The 25,461-nt window shown below is 35.2% G+C and overlaps 1 protein-coding gene across 1 annotated transcript in view; it reads right to left on the bottom strand.

Annotated features, from left to right (window-relative positions):
- LOC114224819 (A disintegrin and metallopeptidase domain 3-like) overlaps positions 1-25,461 on the bottom strand; it is a 130,827-nt gene that overhangs the window by 32,096 nt on the left and 73,270 nt on the right. The window contains exons 13-18 of the mRNA XM_088021312.1: positions 18,442-18,540; positions 16,652-16,847; positions 16,089-16,179; positions 15,643-15,829; positions 3,096-3,182; positions 1,310-1,424 (exon numbers count right to left, since the gene is read on the bottom strand). Coding sequence (XP_087877438.1) covers positions 1,310-1,424; positions 3,096-3,182; positions 15,643-15,829; positions 16,089-16,179; positions 16,652-16,847; positions 18,442-18,540 — 775 coding nt within the window. The remainder of the gene's footprint in view (positions 1-1,309; positions 1,425-3,095; positions 3,183-15,642; positions 15,830-16,088; positions 16,180-16,651; positions 16,848-18,441; positions 18,541-25,461) is intronic.

Genomic DNA, 25,461 nt, shown 5'->3' with positions numbered 1-25,461 from the left:
AATTTTTACAGGTCAATGGAGCCAAAAGTCTAAGTTTTAGAAGTCTGCATCATCACCAGGGCAAAGCTGTAGTGAAGATAATATGGTACTGGCATAAAACAGACACAGAGATCAATGGAACAGAATAGAGAACCCAGAAATGGACCCACAACTCTATGGTCAACTAATCTTCGACAAAGCAGGAAAGAATATCCAATGGAAAAAAAAAAAACAAAACAGTCTCTTCAACAAATGGTGTCAGAAGTACTGGACAGCAACATGCAGAGGAATGATAATGGACCACCTTCTGACACCATACCCAAAAATAAATTCAAAATAGAGAAAGACCTAAAATGAGTCTAAGGATACAATTGAATTACATCTTTGAACGGCTGAAAGTAAAAATTATCAATGAAGAATTCTACTTCCAGTGAGAATACACTTCACAATTTAAGACATTTTATAAAAATATTTTAAAGACAAAAGCTGAGAATAATTGGTCACCACAAGGTGTGTGTGTGTGTGTGTGTGTGTGTGTGTGTGTGTATACATATATATACTTTTTTTTTAAAAGAAGTTTTTCAGTGAGAAAGAAAATGACCCACATGGAAATATGAATTTGCTGGAAGATTTGAAAAGTCCTTGAAAATAGTAAATGGATGGGTAAATGTAAATATTTATATTAAAAAATCTTTAACTTTCCATTGGCTGTTTAAGGCAAACATAATAATGTAATGTCAGGTTTATATAAACATATATGCATAATTACAAAAGCACAAATGATGGAAAGACATTAATGGAATTATATTCTTATGAGATTTTTACATTATAGTATTTAGAACAAATGAATATGCTATGAAGGGCATGAACAAATGTTCATGAATGTTCACCAAATAAATTTAAAAATGTTTCATACCATCTACTATCCATACGCTGTGGTTATAGATTTTGTTACTTTTACTTTTCAATAGTATGGTCATTTGAAAGATACCACTAGCACATTACAATAGTTAGCATCCTTGGAATATACAGAGTATATAATAAAACTATCACCTATTCTGTAATTTAACCATACTTATCTATAAAACTCTGCTGTATAAACAGAAATGTTTCGATTGACAGTATGATCTAGAGCTGTACTGTTTAATATAGTTGCCACTAGCCACAAATGGCTACTTAAATTTAAATTAAATAAAGTAAAATAAAATGGAAATTTTAGTTCTTTAGTTGCACTATTGACATGTCAGGTGATCAACAGCCACATAGTCAGTGAAGACCATTTCTATAAGTACAGAAAGCTCTATTGAAGCACACTGATCTAGATACTAACTCTCTGGATACCAAAACCCATCATCATAACTTCCTCCTGGTGATGATGGTGTTGGTTCACAGTTTGGAGGAGAATATCCAACATCACAGTGACAATTAAGCAAATTATTGCAAACCTAAAACCAAAACCAAACAAAAATTAGAACATTTTAGGTACAATGCAAAAGTTAAATGCATTATTTGTGACTGCTAGTCAATGTAAGTTATTAAAATATGATCACTTCATATATACAGTTTCTACTTTAATGTGGAAAATAATTTTTACAATAAAATGTAATATAATAAATGTCTTTGCAATATCTGTTCAATGTCATAGATACTTCTTATTTGTCTCTTATTTTTAAATAATAATAGATAGCATTCTGATACAATGAAAATGCCTTATTCTAAAAAGGCATAGAAATTATGAAGCTAGAAATTATAAAGTAATGGGAGTTAACATATTATAAATTGTGCTAGATTTAAAAAAATGCCTGTGATAAGAGCCAACTTTTACAAAAAATTGGGGAAAAAATGTAAAGGAAAAAGCTTTCTTAGCCAGACACAGATACCAAAATGTATTTTGCTAGAAATAGGAAGGCTAGAAAATATCTATAAATGTGATCTGGTGGATGAGTCAAAAGGGTCAGAAGCAGAATAGAGAATCTAGACATAGATTGATACAGAAATTAAATTTAAATTACATAAGAAAGGAAAAAAACAGAAAAGAAACCACTAATGTAGGACATGAAAGTTATTTGGAAGAAAATTTTGATACAAATCATGCAGGCAGGTCACTTTTTTCCTGGATAATTATATAAAATATGAAGCATCAATATGGCAGGAGACACTAGCCACAAAGTCAAAGCCAAATGCAAACTTGGAAAAATTTACAAAATTTCTACACCCTGGTAGATAATTTCACAATGGTTGGACAAATAGAAATGTTAAATGGCAAATATAAGGATACATACATGCTTAAGAACTGTATCTTTATTTCTTAACTAAATGCAAATTAACAATAGATTCAGCATGTAAGAAGAAATTTTAAAAACTAAGAAGCTAGTCTGGCTAGAATTTGAGAAAATGCACATTTCCATTCATGATAGGTGAGAGCAAAAACTGGTAAAATATTTCTAAAAAACATAGTATTTGTGAAAAATTAAATGGTGCTTAAATTTTACCCATCAGATTTCATTGCTAACAATTTAATAAATCAGGTAATTGTGCAAAGGTGAATGTACAACAACGTCCATTACACCATTATTTACATTAGTTAAGTAAAAATTTGACATTATCTAAAAGTCCATTGGTAAATGAGTTTTCAAATATAGTATGGAAGACACATACATGGAAATAAACTGAAGCTATTAAAGGACAAAAGAGATCTGAATGGACAAGAAATTCTGCTCTCACAAAAAGATTATAAGTAATATGTGTAATATAAATATATTAAGTGTGTTTAAACATATCAGTATATATACATTCAATTATAAGCAAAATTTATATAAGCATATATAAACATACATTTGTAATCTTCAGTAAACCCATTACCAAAATTTCATACTGGCGTATGTTGCATACTGCACTTTTGTACAAAATTCAAAGTTCATTAGCTCATAAGGCCTATAATAATCTGAACACATAAATCATATGTATATGTAATGGAATCCACTTTCCTTATTTAACCGTAAGTTTCCAAAAGAAATTTCCACATCAAATAATTCTGAATCTTATTACTATCCTGGAAAAAATTACTGACATGGATTTTAAACACTATATGTAAAAATAGAGGAAATATTACATACCCCATGTCCACTGCAATTTTTTTCTGACTGACAATTTGGTCTATTTGGGTAGTCACTGGCTTCTCGGCAGATTCCAAGAAAACAATACTAAAATGTTAAAACAGCCAACAACAAAAATTTTAAATGTAAAGTCAAGAGTTGAGCAATTGTACTTGGTACAAAAATTAGATGCACAAGATAGGTATAAATACACACTCCCACATACATACACACACACACACACACACACACACACACACACACGCATGCATACACACCAGATGAATCTAGATTTCATGACATCTACTCCTTCTAATAAAAGAAGTTGGGAGTCCAAATGGCATGCTATTACACTACCACATATAAAATTCTGAGAATGAGATACTATTTTTTCCCCATGAGGGAGCACAGCCGTGAGTTTATTGGTACTAACTGGCATAAGAACAAATATAGTCAATTGTACTGACCATTTGTAATGAGCTAGGATCTGTCTTTGCATTTTCTATGCACTTTTATAATATATACTGATTGACCCTGTGAAGATGTTTTTATTCTCATTTTATATTTGCTAAAAATAAATGTTCTCTTTTAAGGTCATGCATAAGTTACCGACAGATCCAATATTCAGTGAAAGAACTACTTTAGTCACAAAGCCACATATTTATTGATCAATGCTAAATATCACTGTTCCTGTCATTTTTATATTTATTTCCAACATTAATGATAATATCTCTTCTCTTTCACATTAGCAGGGTGACCCTAGTGTAAATTATTTAATCCCTCCATGCCTCAGTTTATCCATCTTTGAATTTGGAATAGCAATTGATACCCAAATTTTTTTAAACTATAAGTTTGTAAAAAAATGTAGGCTATAAGGATGAAGCAATTTGTTAGACATAAAGGGATAAAAGTGATGTTTGGCACATAGTAAATGCTCACTAATACAAGATACTGTTTTAATTGTTTATTTACTTCATTTCTGTGTAGACTTTAAGTGCTTATTCCTCTATTCAAATTTTAATTTAATCTAAATATCTTTGGGGTATTTTCTAAGATTATCTGCTGGCTTTTCTCAAGTTATCTGATAGAATATCCACTATATAATGAATAGTCTTAAAAATCATTATTTTCTATTACCATTAACCAATTATCATCATAAAGGAAAGAATATCATCTTGTTCATTAACTGTAAGTGCTCTGATGAAGCCAGCAAGAATAACAAAATATTGGACAAACCAGCATTACCTGTCTATAAAACCAACTTCATTCTAGTTCTCCTTAAACATTGTCATGAGGCAATAATAAACTAGTCATATTTCACTGGGTTGTCTATAGGGGAAAAATAATCCAGGAAAAGTTAAGACCCATGTTTCCGATAGTTTCTTTCAAGTAAACAGATCAATTTGTAGCTGGCTCTTTTGTAATGACAGCAAAAGCACGAGACACTATAAAAGTACTTAGCCCTGGGCAATGGGTGGGATGATGTTTTGAATATAATCTACAAGATTTCCTTCTTTGAACAAGAGACACAAATAGTGTCCCAGAAGCAATCACATCACGTTTCAAAGAAAAAACTACATATATATAAGTAAACACACATTTCCTAAAGAGAAATGTCTGGATTATGTAAGCATATTTTCTTATAGGCCCAGGTATGAGTAAGAAAAAGGCAGTTAATTTTATTTATTTATTCAATGATTAGCTTATCTAATTTTGGACAATTAAATGCCCAAACATACCCTTCTTCAAGTTTAAAATGAATGTGCTGAGATGTGTACCCTATCTTAGATGTGTACCCTATCTAAGTGAGCTAGAAATCACTTCAATAAACTATTCTCCTGTTCTGTCTTGTAAATTAAAAAAAAAATCAAACTTTCTATCACATCTAATATTAAGCAAACTTGCATTGTTGGAATAATGCTTATCTCCATGCAGTATACTTTTTGCTCAGTGTATTACAGTATTAAATATATGTGTTTTATTTAAAATTTTATTATGATTAATAACAGAGACATATTTTTAATCGTTATAAATAAGACATAAAGTCTCCCCTCTCTCCCTCTTTCTCTTCTTATCAAGATAATTTTTACAAAAGACCCACAGTTAATGAGAGTAAGGTAAAGACATCTTTCCTTTCCAACCACTCTGAAATCAACTGAACAATGTAGAGTAACAATGAAAATAAAGTATATCTGATGAATTTTTTAAATAACTACAGAATAATTCCAATTCAAATTCACAGACATGGCACTCACAATTGCTCCCCTTTTCCTAATTAATGTGAGTAAAGAAGAATTGGAACAAAGCAATTAGAAAAATTTAAGAACTTCCTGGGATTTCAAAATAAAATGAAGGCCACTGATGGATAAAATGAAGTGAGGAAGTAACCACATCAAATACAATGGTAAAGGAGAGAGACTGGTGCATCAGCCTCACAATGCTCTGGAGGATCTGCAGCCTTAGAGTAATAAGAAAAAGCAAAGGAAGAAGAGCCAAAAGTGCAGGTTGGGCAGGGTGGGAGTTAAAATGTGGAATTATCCATGGAAATGTCCACAAAACCACAGAAGTAGTTAGCTCTCATATTCACTACTCACCTCTCCTTTCTCTCAATTACAAAATACAGTCAACACAACACTTTTATCCCAAGGGAGAAAATTTCTAAAGGTATTTTGTTTCCTAAAGCAATTGAATTAATGATGATTATAGAATTTAGGCTTTTTAAGTGGTCTGTCCTCTAGGAGAGTCGCTATCCAATTAAACTACTGGAAACACCATGACCTAAATCACTAATTCCCAAATGAAGACTGTCATTTGACAAATCCTTGTCACACGGAAAAGGCTGTCAGGTTTTTTTTTTTTAATTAAAAATAATGTAGGAGTAAAATGTCATGCCAACTTAAAGCTCCTACTGAACCAACTAGGAAAAGTCAATCTCCCTCCCTCCCTCACTTCCTCACTTCCTTCCTTCCTTCCTTCCTTTCTCCCTCCCTCGCTCCCTCCCTTTCTTCCTTCCTTCCTCCCCTTCTCTTCTCTTCTGTTTCCTTCCCTTTCCTTCCTTTCTCCCTCCTTTCTTTGGTATCCCTCCATGGGGACATTGGCCAGTTGGACATAGGCTAATGATCAGACTTTCCCAGGCAGAGAATCACTGATGGACAGATGGGTGATCTGTAATACAGGATAGTGAGACAAACCAGCATGGCAATCTACTGTGGCATTTGTATGCTTAGTCCTCATATGGTTTTATTTCAATTGCTGTCATTATAATTGTATTTTCCCTGTAGGTAAGATGTTGTTCCACTCTCACTACTTTTTTTAAGATTCTTTATCTTAATTTTCATTAATTTAATTATGCTGTATCCTACTGTGAATTTTACTGGTTTCATCCTATATGATATTCTTACAGCTTCTTGCATTTTTAGGCTTATGCTTTTTGGCAAATCTGAAAACTTCCCAGGTATTATTTCCTCAAATACTTTTCCATCCTTAAATTATTTCTCCTATTCTTCTAGAATGAGACTGACATGGATATTATATCTTTTGTTATAATCTCACAGGTCCCTAAGGCTCTATTCATTGTTTTTCAGTCAACTTTCTGTTATTCAGATTGGGTACTTTCTATGGTTCTCTCTTCAGCTTTACTGATTCTTTACCCTGTCCCCTCCATTCTGCTCCTGAGCCTATCACTGAGTTTTATATATCATTATATTTTTTTATTTCTAAAATTCCTTTTGGTTCTTTTTTATGTCTTCTCTCTGTATGCTGGAACTTTCTATTGTATCTTTCTCTTTTTTATATTAAATGCTATTAGCCAACATATAGTACCTCATTAGTTTCAGATGTACTTTCTATTGTTTCATTAGTAGTTTCAAGCATGCTTGTAATTGCTCTTAAAATATGCTAATAATGGCTGCTTACATTCTTTGAAGTATACTGGTATCATCTTAGTGTTATCTTGCTGTCAGTGTTTTGTTTTGTTTTGTTCTATTTCAAGTTGAGATTTTCCTGGTTCTTGGTATGAAGAGTGATTTTTTATTGAAAGCTAGATATTTTGAGTTTTGTGTTATGAGATTCTGAATCCTGTTTAAACCTGTTTTAACAGTTCCTGTTAGAGCTCTAGAGGGAAGACAAGGGATATTGCCTCATTATTGGAGTAAGGTTGGAAGTCCACTAATACCTGAGATGAGAAGGGCTCCTCATTACTACAAGGAATAAGGAAGGACAGACACCGCTGGGCTTCTGCTCATACCACCCTGTGAGAGAGAAGGTAGGACCACAATTTTTTCTGTGTTTGGTTGAAGTAGAACAGTTTTTATTCAAAAGTTTACTGTTTGCTAGATTGCTCCTTTCGCTAAAGAAGTCAGGCTTTCCTTGATGGGACTTCTTTTTGTCTGTTCCATTCAGCATTTTTGAATTGCTAGCTTTTCTGACACCAGGCTTGGGATATATGAAGTAAAACTAAAAGGGAACTCATTGCTATGTAGTTCCTTGGGTTCTTACGTTCCTGCCTAGTCTGCCTTTCTCTCTTCAGCTTTTAAAATCTTCTTATGTTTGCTTTACATATAATATTGTTTTTTTAACTGTACATAGTAGAAATGTATGTCTGGTGCATCCTTCTGGAACCTCAAATATCTATCTAATCAATTTAATCATCACATAATACATGTATCATTATTTTCCTTTATATGTAACTGATTTTGTAGCATTAAAGAAATCTTTGAGTGTACCTGGCATTAAATTTTCTTTGAGCTTTTTATTAAAACATTTTGGTCTGCAATTCCTCTGAAATAATATTTTCTATTTTAGCCTAGAGGACAGTTTATCTATCCTGATACCAATACTGCAATGGTTTAATTGCTTTAACTTTAAAATAAGTCTTGATATTTAGTAGTATGAATTTCCAGTTTCCACTTTCTTCTTTAAAATTACATTGTGGGGGGAGGAGCAAGATGGCAGAGGAGTAGGAGACCTGGGTTTCGTCTGGTCCCAGGAATTCAGCTAGATAGGGATCAAACCATTCTGAACACCTAGGAACTCAACAGGAGATCGAAGAAGAGAATAGCAACAACACTCTGAACAAAAAAGCAACCACTTTCTGGAAGGTAGAACATGTGGAGAAATGAATCTGAGGCAATATTCGGGAAGATAGATGGCAGGGAAGAGGGCCTCCATCAGCCACTCTGTCAAGTGATAGAGCCGTGGACCACAAAATCGGCACTTTTAGAAGTCTGCTCTGCTGAGGGACGTCACTCCAGTGGCTAAGTGGAGGGTGGAACCCTCTCTGGGACAGTGTGGTCTCAGGACCCTCGGGTCACAGGAAGAGCAGGGGTGCCTGAGTGTGGCAGAGCTCCCAGGTATCAGAGCAGGAAGCCAGCTGCAGAGAGGAGCCAATGAGTGGGCTCTCAGCTCAGGGTTGCCATAAACTGTGATCCGTGGCACAGCTGGGCCACTGCTCCTCCAGCAGGGACCCAACAAGTGGCAGATCTGGAGAGACTCCCCTTCCTCCCCTAGGAGGAGTGGTGCAGGAGCACACCACAGGGATCTGCTGGGTTTGGAGATTCCAAACGGGGTTGGGTGCCAGAGAGAAATGCTCAGTCATAAGCTGGGTGAGGGAGGAATGCAGCCAGAGACTGGGGAGACGGGAGTGTTTGGCAGCTTTTCCCTGGGGGCACACTGAAGAGTTGGGCCCCTGAGTTCTCGGCTTCTCCAGGACAGAGATTGGGAGGCCACCATTTTCACTCTCATCCTCCAAAGCTGGACGGAAAGCTTGCAGGGAGCAAAAGCTCCCGAGAGCAAACCCGAGCACATTACTTAGCCCGGACCCAGCAAGGGCTGGGCAATTCCGCCTCCAGCAAAGACATTTGGGAACCACTGTAACAGGCTCCTCCCCCAGAAGATCAGCAAGAACAACCAGCCTAGACCAAGTTTACCTATCAACGAGAATGACAGAACTCCAGCACTAGGGAAGTACTGCACATAGAATTCATGGCTTTTATCCCATGATTCTTTTGTCTTTCAAAGTTAGTATTTCTTTTAACTGTTTTTTTTTTAATTTTTCTTTTTCCCTTTTCCAACCAACATCTTATCAATCCCTTTTTTAAAAAAATCTTTTATATTTTTCATTTTTAGAGTCATAGTAGTTACCCTTATTTTTGAGATATATATATATATATATATATATATATATATATATATATATGTAGTTCTCTCTTTAAAATTTTGGGATGCAGTTTCTTCTAACAGATCAAAATATACCCTAAATCTCTAGTCTATGGCTTTCTTCTAGTCTCCTGCCTGATCACATTCTCTCCCTTTTTTTTTAATCCTCTTCTTTCTTTTTTCAACGAACTTATCAATTCCTTTTAAAAATCTTTTATAATTTTCATCTTTACATTCATATTCCATCCCTTCATCATAATAACCCTTATTTCTGTAAATATGTAAGTTTTTCTTTCTTTAAAATTTTGGGAGGCACTTTCTTCTAACAGACCAAAATACTCCCAAAATCTAGTATGTGGCACTGATCTATGCACCAGCCTGATCATATATGATCATATTCTATTTTCTTTGTTTTGTTTTTCTTTTTTTGTTTTTATCTTTATCTTTTTCTTTTTTTTTTCCTTTTTCTTTCTTTCCCTTTGTTTTCCCACGGTTTCAGGTCTTTTCTGATTTATTTAGTGTATATTTTCTGGGGATGTTGTTACCCTGTTAGCATTTTATTCTCTCATTCATCTATTCTCCTCTGGACAAAATGACAAGATGGAAAAAAATCACCTCAACAAAAAGAACAAGAGGCAGTAGCGCCAGGGACCTAATCAATATGGACATTAGTAAGATGTCAGAATTAGAGTTCAGAAAGATGATTTTAAAGATACTAGCTGGGCTTGAAAAAAGCATGGAAATTATTAGACAAACCCTTTCTGGAGAAATAAAAGAACTAAAATCTAACCAAGTCGAAATCAAAAAGGCTATTAATGAGGTGCAATCAAAATGGAGGCTCTGCTAGGATAAATGAGGCAGAAGAAAGAATTAGTGATATAGAAGACCAAATGATGGAAAATAAAGAAGCTGCTAAAAAGAGAGATAAACAACTACTGGATCACGAGGGCAGAATTCGAAAGATAAGTGATACCATAGGATGAAATATTAGAATAATTGGGATCCCAGAAGAAGAAGAAAGAGAGAGAGAGGGGCAGAAGGTATATTGGAGCATTTGCTCCAATAGCAGAAAACTTCCCTAATTTGGGGAAGGAAACAGGCATCAAAATCCAGGAGGCACAGAGAACACCCCTCAAAATCAATAAAAATAGGTCAACACCCTGACATCTAATGGTAAAACATATGAGTCTTAGAGACAAAGAGAAAATCCTGAAAGCATCTCGGACAAAAGACCTGTAACCGACAATGGTAGAAACACTAGATTGGCAACAGACCTATCCACACAGGCCAGAAAGGAATGGCATGATATATTCAGAGCACTAAATGAGTAAAATATGCAGCCAAAAATACTGTCTCCAGCTAGGCTGTCTTTGAAAATAGGAGAGATAAAAATCTTCCAGGAAAAACAAAAATGAAAGGAATTTGCAAAGATGAAACTAGCCCTACAAGAAATCTTGAAAGTGGTCCTCTAAGCAAAGAGAGAGCCTAAAAGTAACATAGACCAGAAAGGAACACAGACAGTACACGGTAACAGTCACTTTACAAGCAATAATACAATGGCACAAATTCATATCTTTCAATAGTTACCCTGAAAGTCAGTGGGCTAAATGCCCCAATCAAAAGACACAGGGTATCAGATTGGATAAAAAAAACAAGACCCATCAATATGCTGTCTGCAAGACACTCATTTTAGACCCAAAGACACCCCCAGATTGAAAGTGAGGGGGGGGAAAACCATTTACCATGCTAATGGACACCAAAAGAAAGCTGGGGTGGCAATCCTTATATCAGACAGATTTTAAACCAAAGACTGTAATAAGAGATGAGGAAGGACACTATATCCTACTAAAGGTCTATCCAACAAGAAGATCTAACAATTGTAAATATCTATGCCCCTAACATGGGAGCAACCAATTATATAAGGCAATTAATAACAAAAGCAAAGAAACACATCCACGACAATACAATAATAGTGAGGAACATTAACACCCCCCCTCACTGAAATAGGTCATCTAAGCAAAAGATCAACAAGGAAATAAAGACTTTAAATGAAACACTGGACCAAATGGACTTCACAGACATATTCAGAACATTCCATCCCAAAGCAACAGAATACACCTTCTCTAGTGCCCATGGAACATTCTCCAGAATAGATCACATCCTAGGTCACAAATCAGGTCTCAACGGGTACCAAAAGATTGGGATTATTCCCTGCATATTTTCAGACCACAATGCTTTGAAACTAGAACTCAGTCACAAGAGGAAAGTCGGAAAGAACTCAAATACATGGAGGATAAAGAGCATCCTACTAAAGAATGAATGGGTCAATCAGGAAATTAAAGAAGAATTTAAAAAATTCATAGAAACCAATGAAAATGAAAACACAACTGTTCCAAATCTTTGGGATGCAGCAAAGGCAGTCCTAAGAGGAAAGTATATAGCAATACAAGCCTTTCTCAAGAAACAAGAAAGGTCTCAAATACACAACCTAATCCTACACATAAAGGAGCTAGAGAAAGAACAGCAAATAAAGCCCAAACGCAGCAGTAAAAAAGAAATAGTAAAGATCAGAGCAGAAATCAGTGATAGAAACCAGAAGAACAGTAGAATAGATTAACGAAATTAGGAGCTGATTCTTTGAAAGAATTAACAAGATTGATAAACCCCGACCAGACTTATCAAAAAGAAAAGAGAAAGGACCCAAATTAATAAAATCATGAATGAAAGAGGAGAGATCACAACCAACACCAAAGGAATACAAACAATTGTAAGAACATATTATGAGCAACTATATGCCAGCAAATTAGATAATCTGGAAGAAATGGATGCATTCCTAGAGATGTATCAACCACCAAAACTGAACCAGGCAGAAATAGAAAACCTGAACAGACCTATAACCACTAAGGAAATTGAAGCAGTCATCAAAAATCTCCCAACAAACCAAAGCCCAGGGCCAGATGGCTTCCCAGGGGAAATCTACCAAACATTTAAAGAAGAACTAATATCTATTCTTCTGAAACTGTTCCAAAAAATAGAAACGGAAAGAAAACTTCCAAACTCGTTTTATGAGGCCACCATTACCTTGATCTCAAAACCAGACAAAGACCCCATCAAAAAGGAGAATTACAGACCAATATCCTCGATGAACATGGATGCAAAATTCTCACCAAAATACTAGCCAATAGGATCCAACAGTACATTAAAAGGATTATTCACCACGACCAAATGGAATTTATCCCTGGGCTGCAAGGTTAGTTCAACATCTGCAAATCAATCAATGTGATACAATACATTAATCAAAGAAAACAAGAACCATATGATCCTGTCAATAGATGCAGAAAAAGCATTTGACAAAGTACAGCATCCTTTCTTGATCAAAACTCTTCAGAGTATAGGGATAGAGGGTACATACCTCAATATCATAAAAGCCATCTATGAAAACCCCACAGCGAATATCGTTCTCATGGGGAAAAACTGAGAGCTTTCCCCCTGAGGTCAGGAACATGGCAGGGATGTCCACTATCACCACTGCTATTCAACATAGTGTTAGAAGTCCGAGCCAAAGCAATCAGGCAACAAAAAGAAATAAAAGGTATCTGAATCAGCAAAGAAGAAGTCAAACTCTCATTGTTTGCAGATGATATGATACTTTATGTGGAAAACACAAAAGACCCCACCCCAAAACTGCTAGAACTCATACAGGAATTCAGTAAAGTAGCAGGATATAAAATCAATGCACAGAAATCAGTGGCATTCCTATATACCAACAACAAGACAGAAGAGAAATTAAGGAGTCGATCCCATTTACAACTGCACCCAAAACCATAAGATACCTATGATTAAATCTAATCAAAGAGGCAAAGGATCTGTACTCAGAAAACTATAAAATACTCATGAAAGAAATTGAGGAAGACACAAAGAAATGGAAAAAAGTTCCATGCTCATGGATTGGAAGAACAAACATTGTGAAGATGTCAATGCTACCTAGAGCAATCTACACATTCAATGCAATCCCCATCAAAATACCATCCACTGTTTTCAAAGAAATGGAACAAATAATCCTAATATTTATATGGAACCAGAAAAGACCCCGAATAGCCAGAGGAATGTTGAAAAAGAAAAGCAAAGCTGGTGGCATCACAATTCCGGACTTCAAGCTCTATTACAAAGTTGTCATCATCAAGACAGTATGGTAACTGGCACAAAAACAGACACATAGATCAATGGAACAGAATAGAGGGCCCGAAAATGGACCCTCAATTCTATGATCAACTAGTCTTGGACAAAGCAGGAAAGAATGTCCAATGGAAAAAAAGACAATCTCTTCAACAAATGGTGTTAGGAAAATTGGACAGCAACATGCAGAAGAATGAAACTGGACCATTTCCTTACACCACACACAAAAATAGACTCAAAATGGTTGAAAGACCTCAATGTGAGACAGGAGTCCATCAACATCCTAAAGGAGAACACAGGTAGCAACCTCTTCGACCTCAGCCGCAGCAACTTCTTCCTAGAAACATCACCAAAGGCAAGGGAAGCAAGGGCAAAAATGAACTATTGGGATTTCATCAAGATAAAAGGCTTTTGCACAGCAAAAGGAACAGTCAACAAAACCAAAAGACAACCGACAGAATGGGAGAAAATATTTGCAAATGACATATCAGATAAAGGGCTAGTATCAAAATCTATAAAGAACATATCAAACTCAACACCCAAAGAACAAATGATCCAATCAAGAATCGGGCAGAAGACATGAGCAGACATTTTTCCAAAGAAGACATCCAAATGGCCAACAGACACATGAAAAAGTGCTCAACATCGCTCAGCATCAGGGAAATCGAAATCAAAACCTCAGTGAGATACCACCTCACACCGGTCAGAATGGCTAAAATTAACAAGTCAGGAAATGACAGATATTGGCGAGGATGTGGAGAAAGGGGAACCCTCCTACACTGTTGGTGGGAATGCAAGCTGGTGCAGCCACTCTGGAAAACAGTATGGAGGTTCCTAAAAAAGTTGAAAATAGAGCTACCATAAAATCCAGCAATTGCACTACTGGGTGTTTACCCCAAAGGTACAAATGTATGGATCCGAAGGGGTACATGCACCCCAATGTTTATAGCAGCAATGTCCACAATAGCCAAACTGTGGAAAGAGCCCAGATGTCCATTGGCAAATGAATGGATAAAGAAGATGTGGTATGTATATATATATATATATATATATATAATGGAATATTATGCAGCCATCAAAAGGAATGAAATCTTGCCTTTTGCAACGACGTTGATGCAACTGGAGAGTGTTATGCTGAGCGAAATAAGTCAATCAGAGAAAAACATGTATCATATGACCTCACTGATATGAGTAATTCTTAATCTCAGGAAATAAACTTAGGGTTGCTGGAGTGGTGGGGGGCGGGAGAGTTGGGTAGGCTGGGTGATAGACATTGGGGAGGGTATATGCTGTGGTGAGTGCTGTGAATTGTGAATGACTGTTGAATCACAGATCTGTACCTCTGAAACAAATAATACAATATATGTTAAAAATAAAAAAAGAAGAAGAAGAAGAAGATAGCAGGAGGGGAAGAATGAAGGGGAGGAAATCGGAGGGGGAAACGAACCATGAGAGATGATGGACTCTGAACAAAAACTGAGGGTTCTAGAGGGGAGGGTGGTAAGAGGATGGGTTATCCTGGTGATGGGTATTAAAGAGGGCACGTTCTGCATGGAGCACTGGGTGTTATATGCAAATAATGAATGATGGAACACTACATCAAAAACTAATGATGTACTGTATGGTGATTAACATAACATAATAATAAAAAAATTTTTAATAATACAATGATTGTGGAGGAAGCGTTCCTCTGACTAATAGAAATTCTGATGTTTGAATCTTAAGATCATGATATAGTAACCAAAATTTGTAACATTAATTATAAATGAAAAATCTTTAGGTCCCTTTCTCTCTCTCTCTTTCTCTCTCTCTTTTTTTTTTAAGATTTTATTCACTTGAGACACAGAGATACAGAGAGAGAGAGAGAGCATGAGCAGGGAGAGAGGCAGAGGGAGAAGCAGGATTCCCACTGAGCCAGGAGCCTGACATGGGCTTGATCCCAGGACCCCGGGACCATGACCCGAGCCAAAGGCAGATGCTCAACCATCTGATCCACCCAGGTGCCCCACTCTTTCTCTCTCTTTTTTTCTCTCTCTCTCTCTCCAGGTAGAACAGTTCTATATCTCAGTGTAGATTCAGTATATCTAGGGAGGAAGTGAGTTCAGGGTTTTTCCAGACTGCCATCTTGGACCTCATCCTCTCTCTCTCTTTTCTCTCTCTCTCTGTCTCATGCACAAACACATACACAGACACTCATATACACACATATATGGAATCAAGTAAAATTTTTATTTACCTTATTTACTCCACACATAGTGCCATTGTTCATTTGGGTAATATCCACACCTGAAGCTGTTTCATTTCTTAAAAACGCTGACAAACAGATATGGCCTCCAAGGTAAGTATATTGAACATCATAATTTGTTATTTTTACTATTTCTGAATGTGTCCAGTGACAAACTATCTTTCCACAAAGGATACTCCTGTCAATAGAAGGCAGAAAAAAAACTCATATGTCACTTAGAGACACAATATCTTAAGTAAATAACAGTTCAAAATATGAAAATAATTCAAAATGTTACTCAGGTCATAACATCAAAGTTATTCAGAACATACATCATCTTATGAAGTATAACAAATAAGTTCATCTGTATATCCTAGGTCCATCTCTCATTTGTATGAACTTATTTTTGCACACACACACACATGCATTTGAAAAAGTATAGTTATCTAAATACACACCCAAACTTACAACCCGTTTTTCCACAGTTTCCAAAATTATCTCCTTGAAAATTCACTTCTTGTGAACATAGATAAGTAGAAACTTTAGCAACTGAAAATATAAAGTTACAATTACTCATCTTAAAAAGAATAATATAGGGACATCTAGACTATAGCAATGCCCAGTGAGTGTCATCTAGTATAAATTTTTAGTGTCATCTACTGGCTATAAAAGGAGAAACACTAAAAACTACCCACTTGAGAATAGGAAAATTATATCATAGGCAGAAATGATTTAAGAAAGCAGTCATTGGCTCTCTTATCTACAATTCTAATATTCTATTCTTCTTTGCACCAATCACCTGAAATTTCATTAATACCTTCTTTTTTTTTCCTTTTTGTCCTGTACTTATTAGGTCTATTTTGCCTCTTTACATAGTTCAAAGTCACATCGATTCACAATTTCATTTTCAAATTTGAATTTACATGAACAGTACCTTTTATGGTGGCTATTGGATAGATTACTGACTTTAGAAAAATACAGTTTGAAAATGAACCCCAGAAAAAAAAGATACAACTATTACATTTTCCAAATAATTTTTCACACTGTATATCCGGATCTTGGCATATTCCATTAAAGCAATAGGCAGTCTTATTATTGCATGGTTCTAAATCAGCAGATTTCACATCAGGTACACAAAATACAGATGATCCATTGCAAAATTCTGGAAAATCACATGGATCTGTCATTTTCCTACATAAACGTCCTCTTTCAGCTATCTGTGAGACAAAAAAAATCAGTATTTTTTAACAAATTTTTTAACAAATTTTTTAACCAAAAATGTAAACACTTAAACAAGAGCAATGTATTTCTGTCATTTCCATTATTATTACATTTTTAACTAAAGTCAGATTATGAATTTACTTAAAAGCCGCAGTGAAATGGATTGGAAAAAAAAAACAAATGTCCATCAATGGATGACTAGATTAACAAATCGTGGTATATTCGTTCAATGGAGTATTTTCAGCCATTTAAAGGAGCACTGATACATATGCTACAAGGTGGATGAACCTTCAACACTATGTTAAGTGAAGAAAGTCAGACACAAAAGGTCACATATTCTATGCTTCTACTTACATGAAATATCCAGAACAGTTTACTCCAGATGGAACACAAGTTGGTGGTTGCCAGGGACTGAGGGGAAGGGAGAAAGGAAAACAAGGGCTAAAGGGCTGGGAGTGTCCTGTTTGAGTGAGGAACATGTTTTGGAACTAGATAGAGGTGGCAGTTGCACAACATTGTGAATGTACTGAATGCCACTAAATTGTTCACCTGAAAATGGCAAATGTCATGGTACATGATTTTCACCTTAATTTTTTAAAGGCTCCAGCAAATGTAGGAATTATCCCTGTGTGTAAGGGAAGGGGCAAGGGACTGTGTAGAAAAGCCTTATTGCTCAATCCTGCTGATTTGGAGACAAAGGCCAAGATGAGAGCTCTGGTGAAGGGAAGAGCAACAAGGTTTATAGCTAAGTGGCAGAAACTCTAGGGTTGCCTCTATGTTCATGCTCCTTGAAGACAAGTACCACTGGCTTTAGTTACTAGCACATAGAGTGAAAAAGAACACACAGAGAACAAAGTAGAATGATGTTAGAAGAGATTTCATTGACAGAGAACCTGGCAAATCTGAAATCTGGCAATCAAGATCTCTAATTAATCAGCTTCTATAATTGTCATTGACTCCTGAAAATGACACAGAAAAGGCAAGATAATACAATGAAGTGATCCCCAAAAGACAAATCTTACTCAGTCTCCCTTCCAGTGTGGCTATAAAGGAAAATTTAATGGAAAACGTCCTGAGGGAAGTCAAGGATTCAATCGACTTCTGGGACCAGGAGTCCTTGCAAAGTTAAACTTCAGTATTAGACATGCTACATGTTGTTGACTATTCTACATGGACTCTTTTTCTGCTGTTCTCAAAATGAGATTATTATTATTATTGTTTGTTTATTCAAACATTGTATGTCAACTTTGTGTTGGGTGGTTTATTTGTAATTTTGTCATAAGTTTCCTGATCATGAAGAGCTAAATTCAGGTATGACCAAGAGGAATTCATAGTGTCCAAATAATCTGGAATTAATATTGAATAACAACGGGTGGGGCCAAAGTAGATTAAAAACAATGCAATGAAAGGCAAAGCTAAGGAGGTTGGACATCCTCAGAACTTGGGGAAATCAACTATGTGTGAGTCAGGTATATAAAGTGACATATTTGAAAGCTGTGTAAAAAAGCAGTTTAAAAAACTCTATAAAAATGAACACATAAGAACACAAAAAATTATGGAAAGTAATCATTTAGTATTTTGAAAGCTTACCAGACAAGTTTTTCTATCACAGCATGGTCCATTGCCACACTCTGCATATCCAATCAGAGTACAATCATTAGGATTACAACATTTTTTATGACTGCATTCCTACAAGCAAATATAAGAGTTAAGTAATAGGAATTTGCAATCAAATAAATAATTGTATTTATTGTCAAAATATACAAAATATTTCACCAAGTTAATTACTTGGGGAATACTTTTTTATTTTACCAAACCTCCTCAAGATATCATCTTGGGAGTATATAACACTTTATGGATGTGACAGAATTCTAAATTATAACATTTTATTAATGTAAATATTGTTTCAAAGAAAAAAGTTTGACATTATATTTTTAGCTCTAAGATCTTACATTAAACATTAATTCTAGAAATTATTAGATAATAGAGTACAAAAAAATAATGACTCTTTATAATATACTATTTTCTTCTTCCTATATAGTAAGAGTGATGTTTCACAAGACTGATCATAATATTTAAAAATTAGTAAAGTGGATAGGCACAAGTAACTGTTTATATTTGTTTCAATATTATTTTTATTACTCATATGCTGAAAATTTTACATATCTGCACATTATGATTTATTTTATATTTTTGTGTCTATATTTCTGTTGATGAATTCCTCTGTTTATTTCCTTTATTTATAAGAATTATATTAATGATATTAATTCCTAGCCACCAACATATTATCACTACATTTTAAAATTTGGCATGACAATTTACTTTTGATTTTTTTTTTTCTGGTAACTTCTTGATATTGTGATATTTTGAAATGGTAGACTCACGAAATCTGAGTACCATAATCTTTTCTTTTTCTGGTTTTGTTCTTTAAGTTTATGGATAAAACTTTACTCCACCCTGACCCCACTAAATATGTGAGTTTATAGTATGTGTGTAAAATGTAAGTGTTATACATATGTATTCATTTATTTTCATTTTATGTTGAATATTTTTGAGTATAGCTCACAGAATGTTACACTAGTTTCAGATGTACAACTTTGTGCTTTGACAAGTTTATACATTATGCTAGGTCAATAAGTGTAGTCCCCATACGTCATTCTAACAACATAATTGACTATATTCCTTATGCTGTGCCTTTTATTCCTGTAACTTATTCATTCCATAACTGGAAACTTGTATCTTTCTTTCCCCTTCACCCATTTTGCCCAACCATTCACCATCCACCCCTGGGAACCATCAGTTTGTTCTCCGTATTTATAGGTCTGATTTTGCTTTTTGTTTGTTTATATATTTGTCTTTTTTTTTTTAGATTCCATTTATGAGTGCAATCATATGGCATTTGTCTTTCTCAGTCTGACTGATTTCACTTAGAAAAATGCCCTCTAGGTATATCTATGTTGTCTCAAATGACAGAATCTCAACCTTTTCTACAGCCGCAGAATATCCCATTGTGTATGCATGTGTGTGTATACACCATTTTTCTTTATCCATTCATGCATTGATGGACACTTAAATAGCTTCCATATCTTGGCTATTGTAAATAATGTTGTGATAAATGTAGAGGTGCGTGTATCTTTTTGCATTAGTGTTTTTGTTTTCTTTGGGTAAATAACAGTAGTGGAATTATTGGATCATATGAATTTCATTTTCAATTTTTCGAGGAACCTCCATACTGTATTTCACAGTGGCTGCACCAAATTAAATTCCCACCAACAGTGTACAAGTGTTCCTTTTTCTCCACATCCTCACCAATACTTGTTATTTCTTGTTCTTTTGATTGTTACCCATTCCTTTTAGTGTAAGGTGATATGTCACTGTGACTTGATTTGCATTTCCCTGATGATTAGTGATGTTGAACAACTTTTCATGTGTCCATTGGCCATCTGGATATCTTCTTTGGAAAAATGTCTATTCAACTTTAAATCAGATTGTTTATTTTTTGGTGTTTATATAAATTCTATATATTTTTTGGATATTAACCCCTTATCAGATATATCATTTGCAAATATCTTGTCCTATTGAATAGGTTGCCTTTTTGTTTTCTTTTTTCTTTATTTTAATTCCAGTATAGTTAACATGCAGTGTTATATTAGTTTCAGATTCCATACATCACCCAGTACTCATCATGACAAGTGCACTCCTTAATCCCCGTCACCTATTTAACTCATCCCCCCACCCACCTCCCCTCTGGTAAACACCAGTTTCTTCCATATAGTTGAGAGTCTGTTTCTTGGTTTGCAAGGATGTGGAGAAAGGGGAACACTTTGTACTGTTGGTAGCAATACAAACTGGTGCAGCCATGCTGGAAAACAGTATGGTGGTTCTTCAAAAAGTTAAAAACAGAACTAGCCCACAACCCAGCAATTATATTATGAGATATTTACCCAAAGAATACAAAAATACTAATTCCAAAAGATTCATGTATTAATAGCAGCATTATCTACAATAGCCAAATTATAGAAGCAGCCCAAGTATCCATTGATTTATGAATAGATTAAAGATGTGTGGCATATATTTATGATGGAATATTACTAAGTCATAAAAAAGAATTAATTTTGCCAATTGCAATGACATGGATGGATCTAGAGTATTATGCTAAGCGAAATATGTCAGAGAAAGAAAAGTATAATTTTGCTTATTTGTGGAATTTAAGAAACAAAACAAATGAGCAAAGGGGAAAAAAAGAGAGAAAGAGTGAGGCAAACCAAGAGATAGACTCTTAACTATAGAGAACAAACTGATAGTTACCAGAAGGGAGGTGGGTAGGGTGATGTGTTAAATAGGTGGTGGGGTTAAGGACTGCACTTATTTTGATGAGCACCAGGTGATGTATAAAATTGTTGAATCATTATATTCTACACCTGAAACTAATATTACTCTATGTGTTAACTGGAATTTAAAATTTTTTAAAAAGTCTATTTTATCTGATGCAAATATTGCTACTCTGGGTTTCTTCTACATTCCATTTGCATGATTAGTTTTCTCTATCCCCTCACTTTCCAGTCTACAGGTATCTTTAGGTCTGAAATGAGTCCCTTGTAGGCAGCATGTAGATGGGTCTTTTTTTATCCACTCTGACACCCTCTGTCTCTTGGAGTGTTTAGTCCACTTATATTCAAAGTAATTATTTTGATAGGTATGTATTTATTGCCATTTTGTTACTTCATTTATAGTTGTTTTGTTAGCTTTTCTCTGATCTTTTCTTCTCTTTATCTCTTCCATGGCTTGTTAGTTTTCTTTAGTGATATACTTGAATACCTTACTCTATTTTTTGCATATCTGTTACTGTTTTTTGATTTGTAGTTATTATTCAATTTATGTATAACATCTTCTGCATATAGCAGTCTGTATTAAACTGATGGTCACTTAATTTTGAACTCATTCTTTACTCCTCTCCCCTTCACATTTCAGATATTTGGTATCATATTTTATATCCTCTTATTTTATGCATACCTTGATTGACTTTTACAGAAACACTTATTTTTACTGCTTTTGTATTTTTTATTTTTCATATTCTTACTAGTCTTTCCTTTCCATTCAAAGGGACCTCTTTAATATTTATTTTAGAGCTAGTTCTGTGGTTATGAAATCCACAGGCAGGGGATGGGAACCATATTTAAAGTGAGAAGGTAAGGAGGTATTTTGGTAACTGTGCCTAGTTGTAAGTAATCCATTGGTTAGTTAGGGCTTATGGATACTTTGAGGTGGGTCGTGTGATGGGCCTGGCTGTAAATACAGTCAGGTGGTCACTGTGGGCCCTTTCTACATTCCATTGCTCAAGACTGTTAGCCTAAAAATAGCCTCTACAGGTGGCATGCTGCAGGGGTGACAACCTGGGGCATATGGTGTCTGTGTCCCTGGTAGCTGGGCATGAATTGTGGCAGAAGCTGAGGTCCTGTGGTGTCTCTACCTGTGATGGGTGGGTGGGGCACACATAGCAGTGAGCAAAATTTACGCTGAACCATTAGTCCAAAACTGGATCCCCTAAGCGATGGCCATGCCATGAGGGATGCAGTGCCTGGAGGCAGCAGTTGGGTGGGGTGTGCAACATTAAAATAATTCACACTAAGTCCAGTTCTGAGGCTAGAAGCCTTGGAGTGGGCCAGTCCTCAGTGGATGGAGCACAGTGTTAGCAGGTTAGGTAGCAAGTATATATGTAGCACCACCTTCTGCACATGGCTCTGTGTTTATGCTGGGGGATTGGGGAGGAAAATGGCAGCTGCCAGCTCCTTTGTCCCCAGAAAAGACCCCCAACATGCTCTAAAATCCTTATAAAGGAATATCTCTCCCATTTGTCCCAGGTGTTGTGCAAACTGTCCATTCTATGTTGCCTCTCTGCAGGCTGTTGTCTTTTTAAGGGTGGGGACTCAGCTATTACTTGCCTTCCAGCTAGTCCAGTGCTGAGTCAGCTGACTTTTAAAGCTCTAGGCTCCAAGCCCCCCTGGTTATACAAACTCACAGAATTCAGTCCCTCTGGTTTTCAAGACCAGACATTATGGGGATTCATTTTCCCCATGTGGGCTTGCTGGTGTTTTCCACTTTCCATGCCTGCAACTCCCTCCTGCAGGCAGCTCTCAACCACTGTTTCCGCCCTTTCTAACCTCCCAGATTCAGCTTCTTCCCTACATTTAGTTGTGGAGTTTGTTCTGCCAGTCTTCAGATTGCTCTCTGGTTTATTGACTCAGATATGAGTGATATCTAGTTGTGAACATGGGACAAGGTGAGCTTAGGGTCCTACTACTCTGTCATCTTTCTGGAACCTCCTTGCCTTTTTATTTTCTTAATGGCTTCCTTGGCTACAAAAGCTTTTCATTTTGATGTAAGTCTCAACAGTTTATTTTTACTTTTGTTTCCCTTGCCTGAGGAGACATATCTAGAAAAATGTTGCTGTGACCAATGCCATAGCAATTACTATCTCTTCTAGGTTTTTTTTTATGGTTTTAGGTCTCACATTTAGGTCTTTAACTCACTTTTAGTTTATTTTTGTTTATAGTTTAAGAAAGTGGTCAAGTTTCATTCTTTTGTGTTGTAGCCATCCAGTTTTTCTAATACCATTTGTGTAAGAGATTGTCTTTACCCCATTGCATAGTCTTGTCTTCTTTGTCAAATACTAATTGACCATATATATCTGCATTTATTTCTGGGCTCTTGATTCTATTGATTGATGTGTCTATTTTTGTGCCAGAACCATACTGTTTTGATTACTACATCTTTGTAGTATATCTTGGAATCTGGGATTGTGATACCTCCATCTTTGTTCTTCTTTCTCAAGATCACTTTGGCTATTCAGGGTCTTCTGTGATTCCAAATAAATTTTAGTGTTATTTGTGTTAGTTCTGTGAAAAATGCTATTGGTATTTTGATAGGAATTGTACTGAATCTGTAGATTACTTTTGGAAATATGGACACGTTAACAATATGAATTTTTCCAATCCAAGATCATGGAATATCTTTCCCTTTGTTTGTGTCATCTTCAGTTTCTTTCATCAATGTTTTTTTCAGTTTTCAGAGTACAGCTCTTTCACCACATCTAATATCATACTCAGTGTGGAAAAACAGAACTTTTCTTCTAAGATCAGACAGAAGACAAGAATGTCCACTCTTACCCTTTTATTCAACATAGTACTAGAGGTCCTAGCCACAGCAATCAGACAAGAAATAAGAGGCATCCATATTGGTAAATAAGTTGAGCTGTCTCTATTTGCAGATAGCATAATACTATACTCAGAAAATCTCAAAAATTCCACTAAAAAACTACTAGAAGTAATAAATGAATTCAATAAAGTTGAAGAATACAAAATTAATACCTAGAAATAAGTAGTGTTTCTATATACTAATAACAAAGTAGCAGAAAGAAAAATTAGAAAACACCATTTATAACTGCACCGCCCCCCCCCAAAAAAAACCACCTAGGAATAAACCTGTACTCTGAAAACTAAAATACATGGAATTGTTTAGAGTGGTATGTTGTAAGAGAAGTTGTAATGAGGGTCTTCCTTCCAAAATAGTAGATAAATTTATCAGGTTCTTTTATAAAACAACAATTTATTCCTGATCTTTTGCAATACCTGGTTTATCATGTAATGTTTCATATAAAATTAGACAATGTCTTCAGTTACACTAACTACAAAGTTAGTGTATTATTAAAGTATAACAAACTTTTACTATATATAACACATTTTAAATTTACAGGAGTCAGATGATATTCTTTTTGTCATTTTTATATTTCAATATTAACAAAAGTGTGTTATGGTTCACAAATAAATATTTTAACGAAAAATTATCAAGAGTATTTAAGGAAGATAGGGGACTGAATACACACTAAATATTAATGTGGGAGGGGAGCAAAAATCAATGACATCACAGGGAATTCCAAGGCTAGTATCAAAGAGAGAGCCTATAGTAGAGAGCAAGTTTTCACAATACTCAATGAATAGTGTAAATCTAGACCCCATGCCTGGCTTAGATATTGACTTGTAAGGACACCTGTGCTTTAGGAACAGAATTCCATCATGGGACTGGAAGCCAGAACTTTATAAAATAGGTAGCCAAGGTTCATCATTGAGAAATTTGAGATTCAAAAGGACATTTTCTTTTCTCCTAGTTGTCCAAACCACTGTCAAATTCTCTTCAATATGTAATATCTTACAATTTTTCTCTCTTTTTAAATTTAATAATATATGTTGAAAAATACTGAAATGTTCCTCTATTTCTGGAACAAACTCCAGAAGCATATTCTTTTTCATATACTCATTTCTGCTGATAATTCTGATCCATATATTTTGTAAGTATTTTTCAAAATATAAATCAGTCATTCAAAATAACATTAATAGGAGGAGTGAACAACTTTCATGATTTAATTCTATTTCTATATGCCTGCAAATGATACTGGAATTAAAACTTTTACAAGTACTCACTTTACAGTAACATTCAAAAACATGAAATATTTAGGGTTAACTTTATTAAAGATACCTAAATAAATGGAACAATATGTCATGCTCACAGTTTGAAAATCATAACATTATGAATATGTCCATTCTCTACAAATTC

Source organism: Eumetopias jubatus, unplaced genomic scaffold (assembly GCF_037043125.1).
Source record: "Eumetopias jubatus isolate StellerSeaLion01/CBP00866 unplaced genomic scaffold, mEumJub1_p1.0 scaffold_2, whole genome shotgun sequence".
NCBI classification, from domain to species: domain Eukaryota; kingdom Metazoa; phylum Chordata; class Mammalia; order Carnivora; family Otariidae; genus Eumetopias; species Eumetopias jubatus.
The sequence above is the reverse complement of the archived record's forward strand: the minus strand, read 5'-3'. Positions and strand labels throughout refer to the sequence as shown.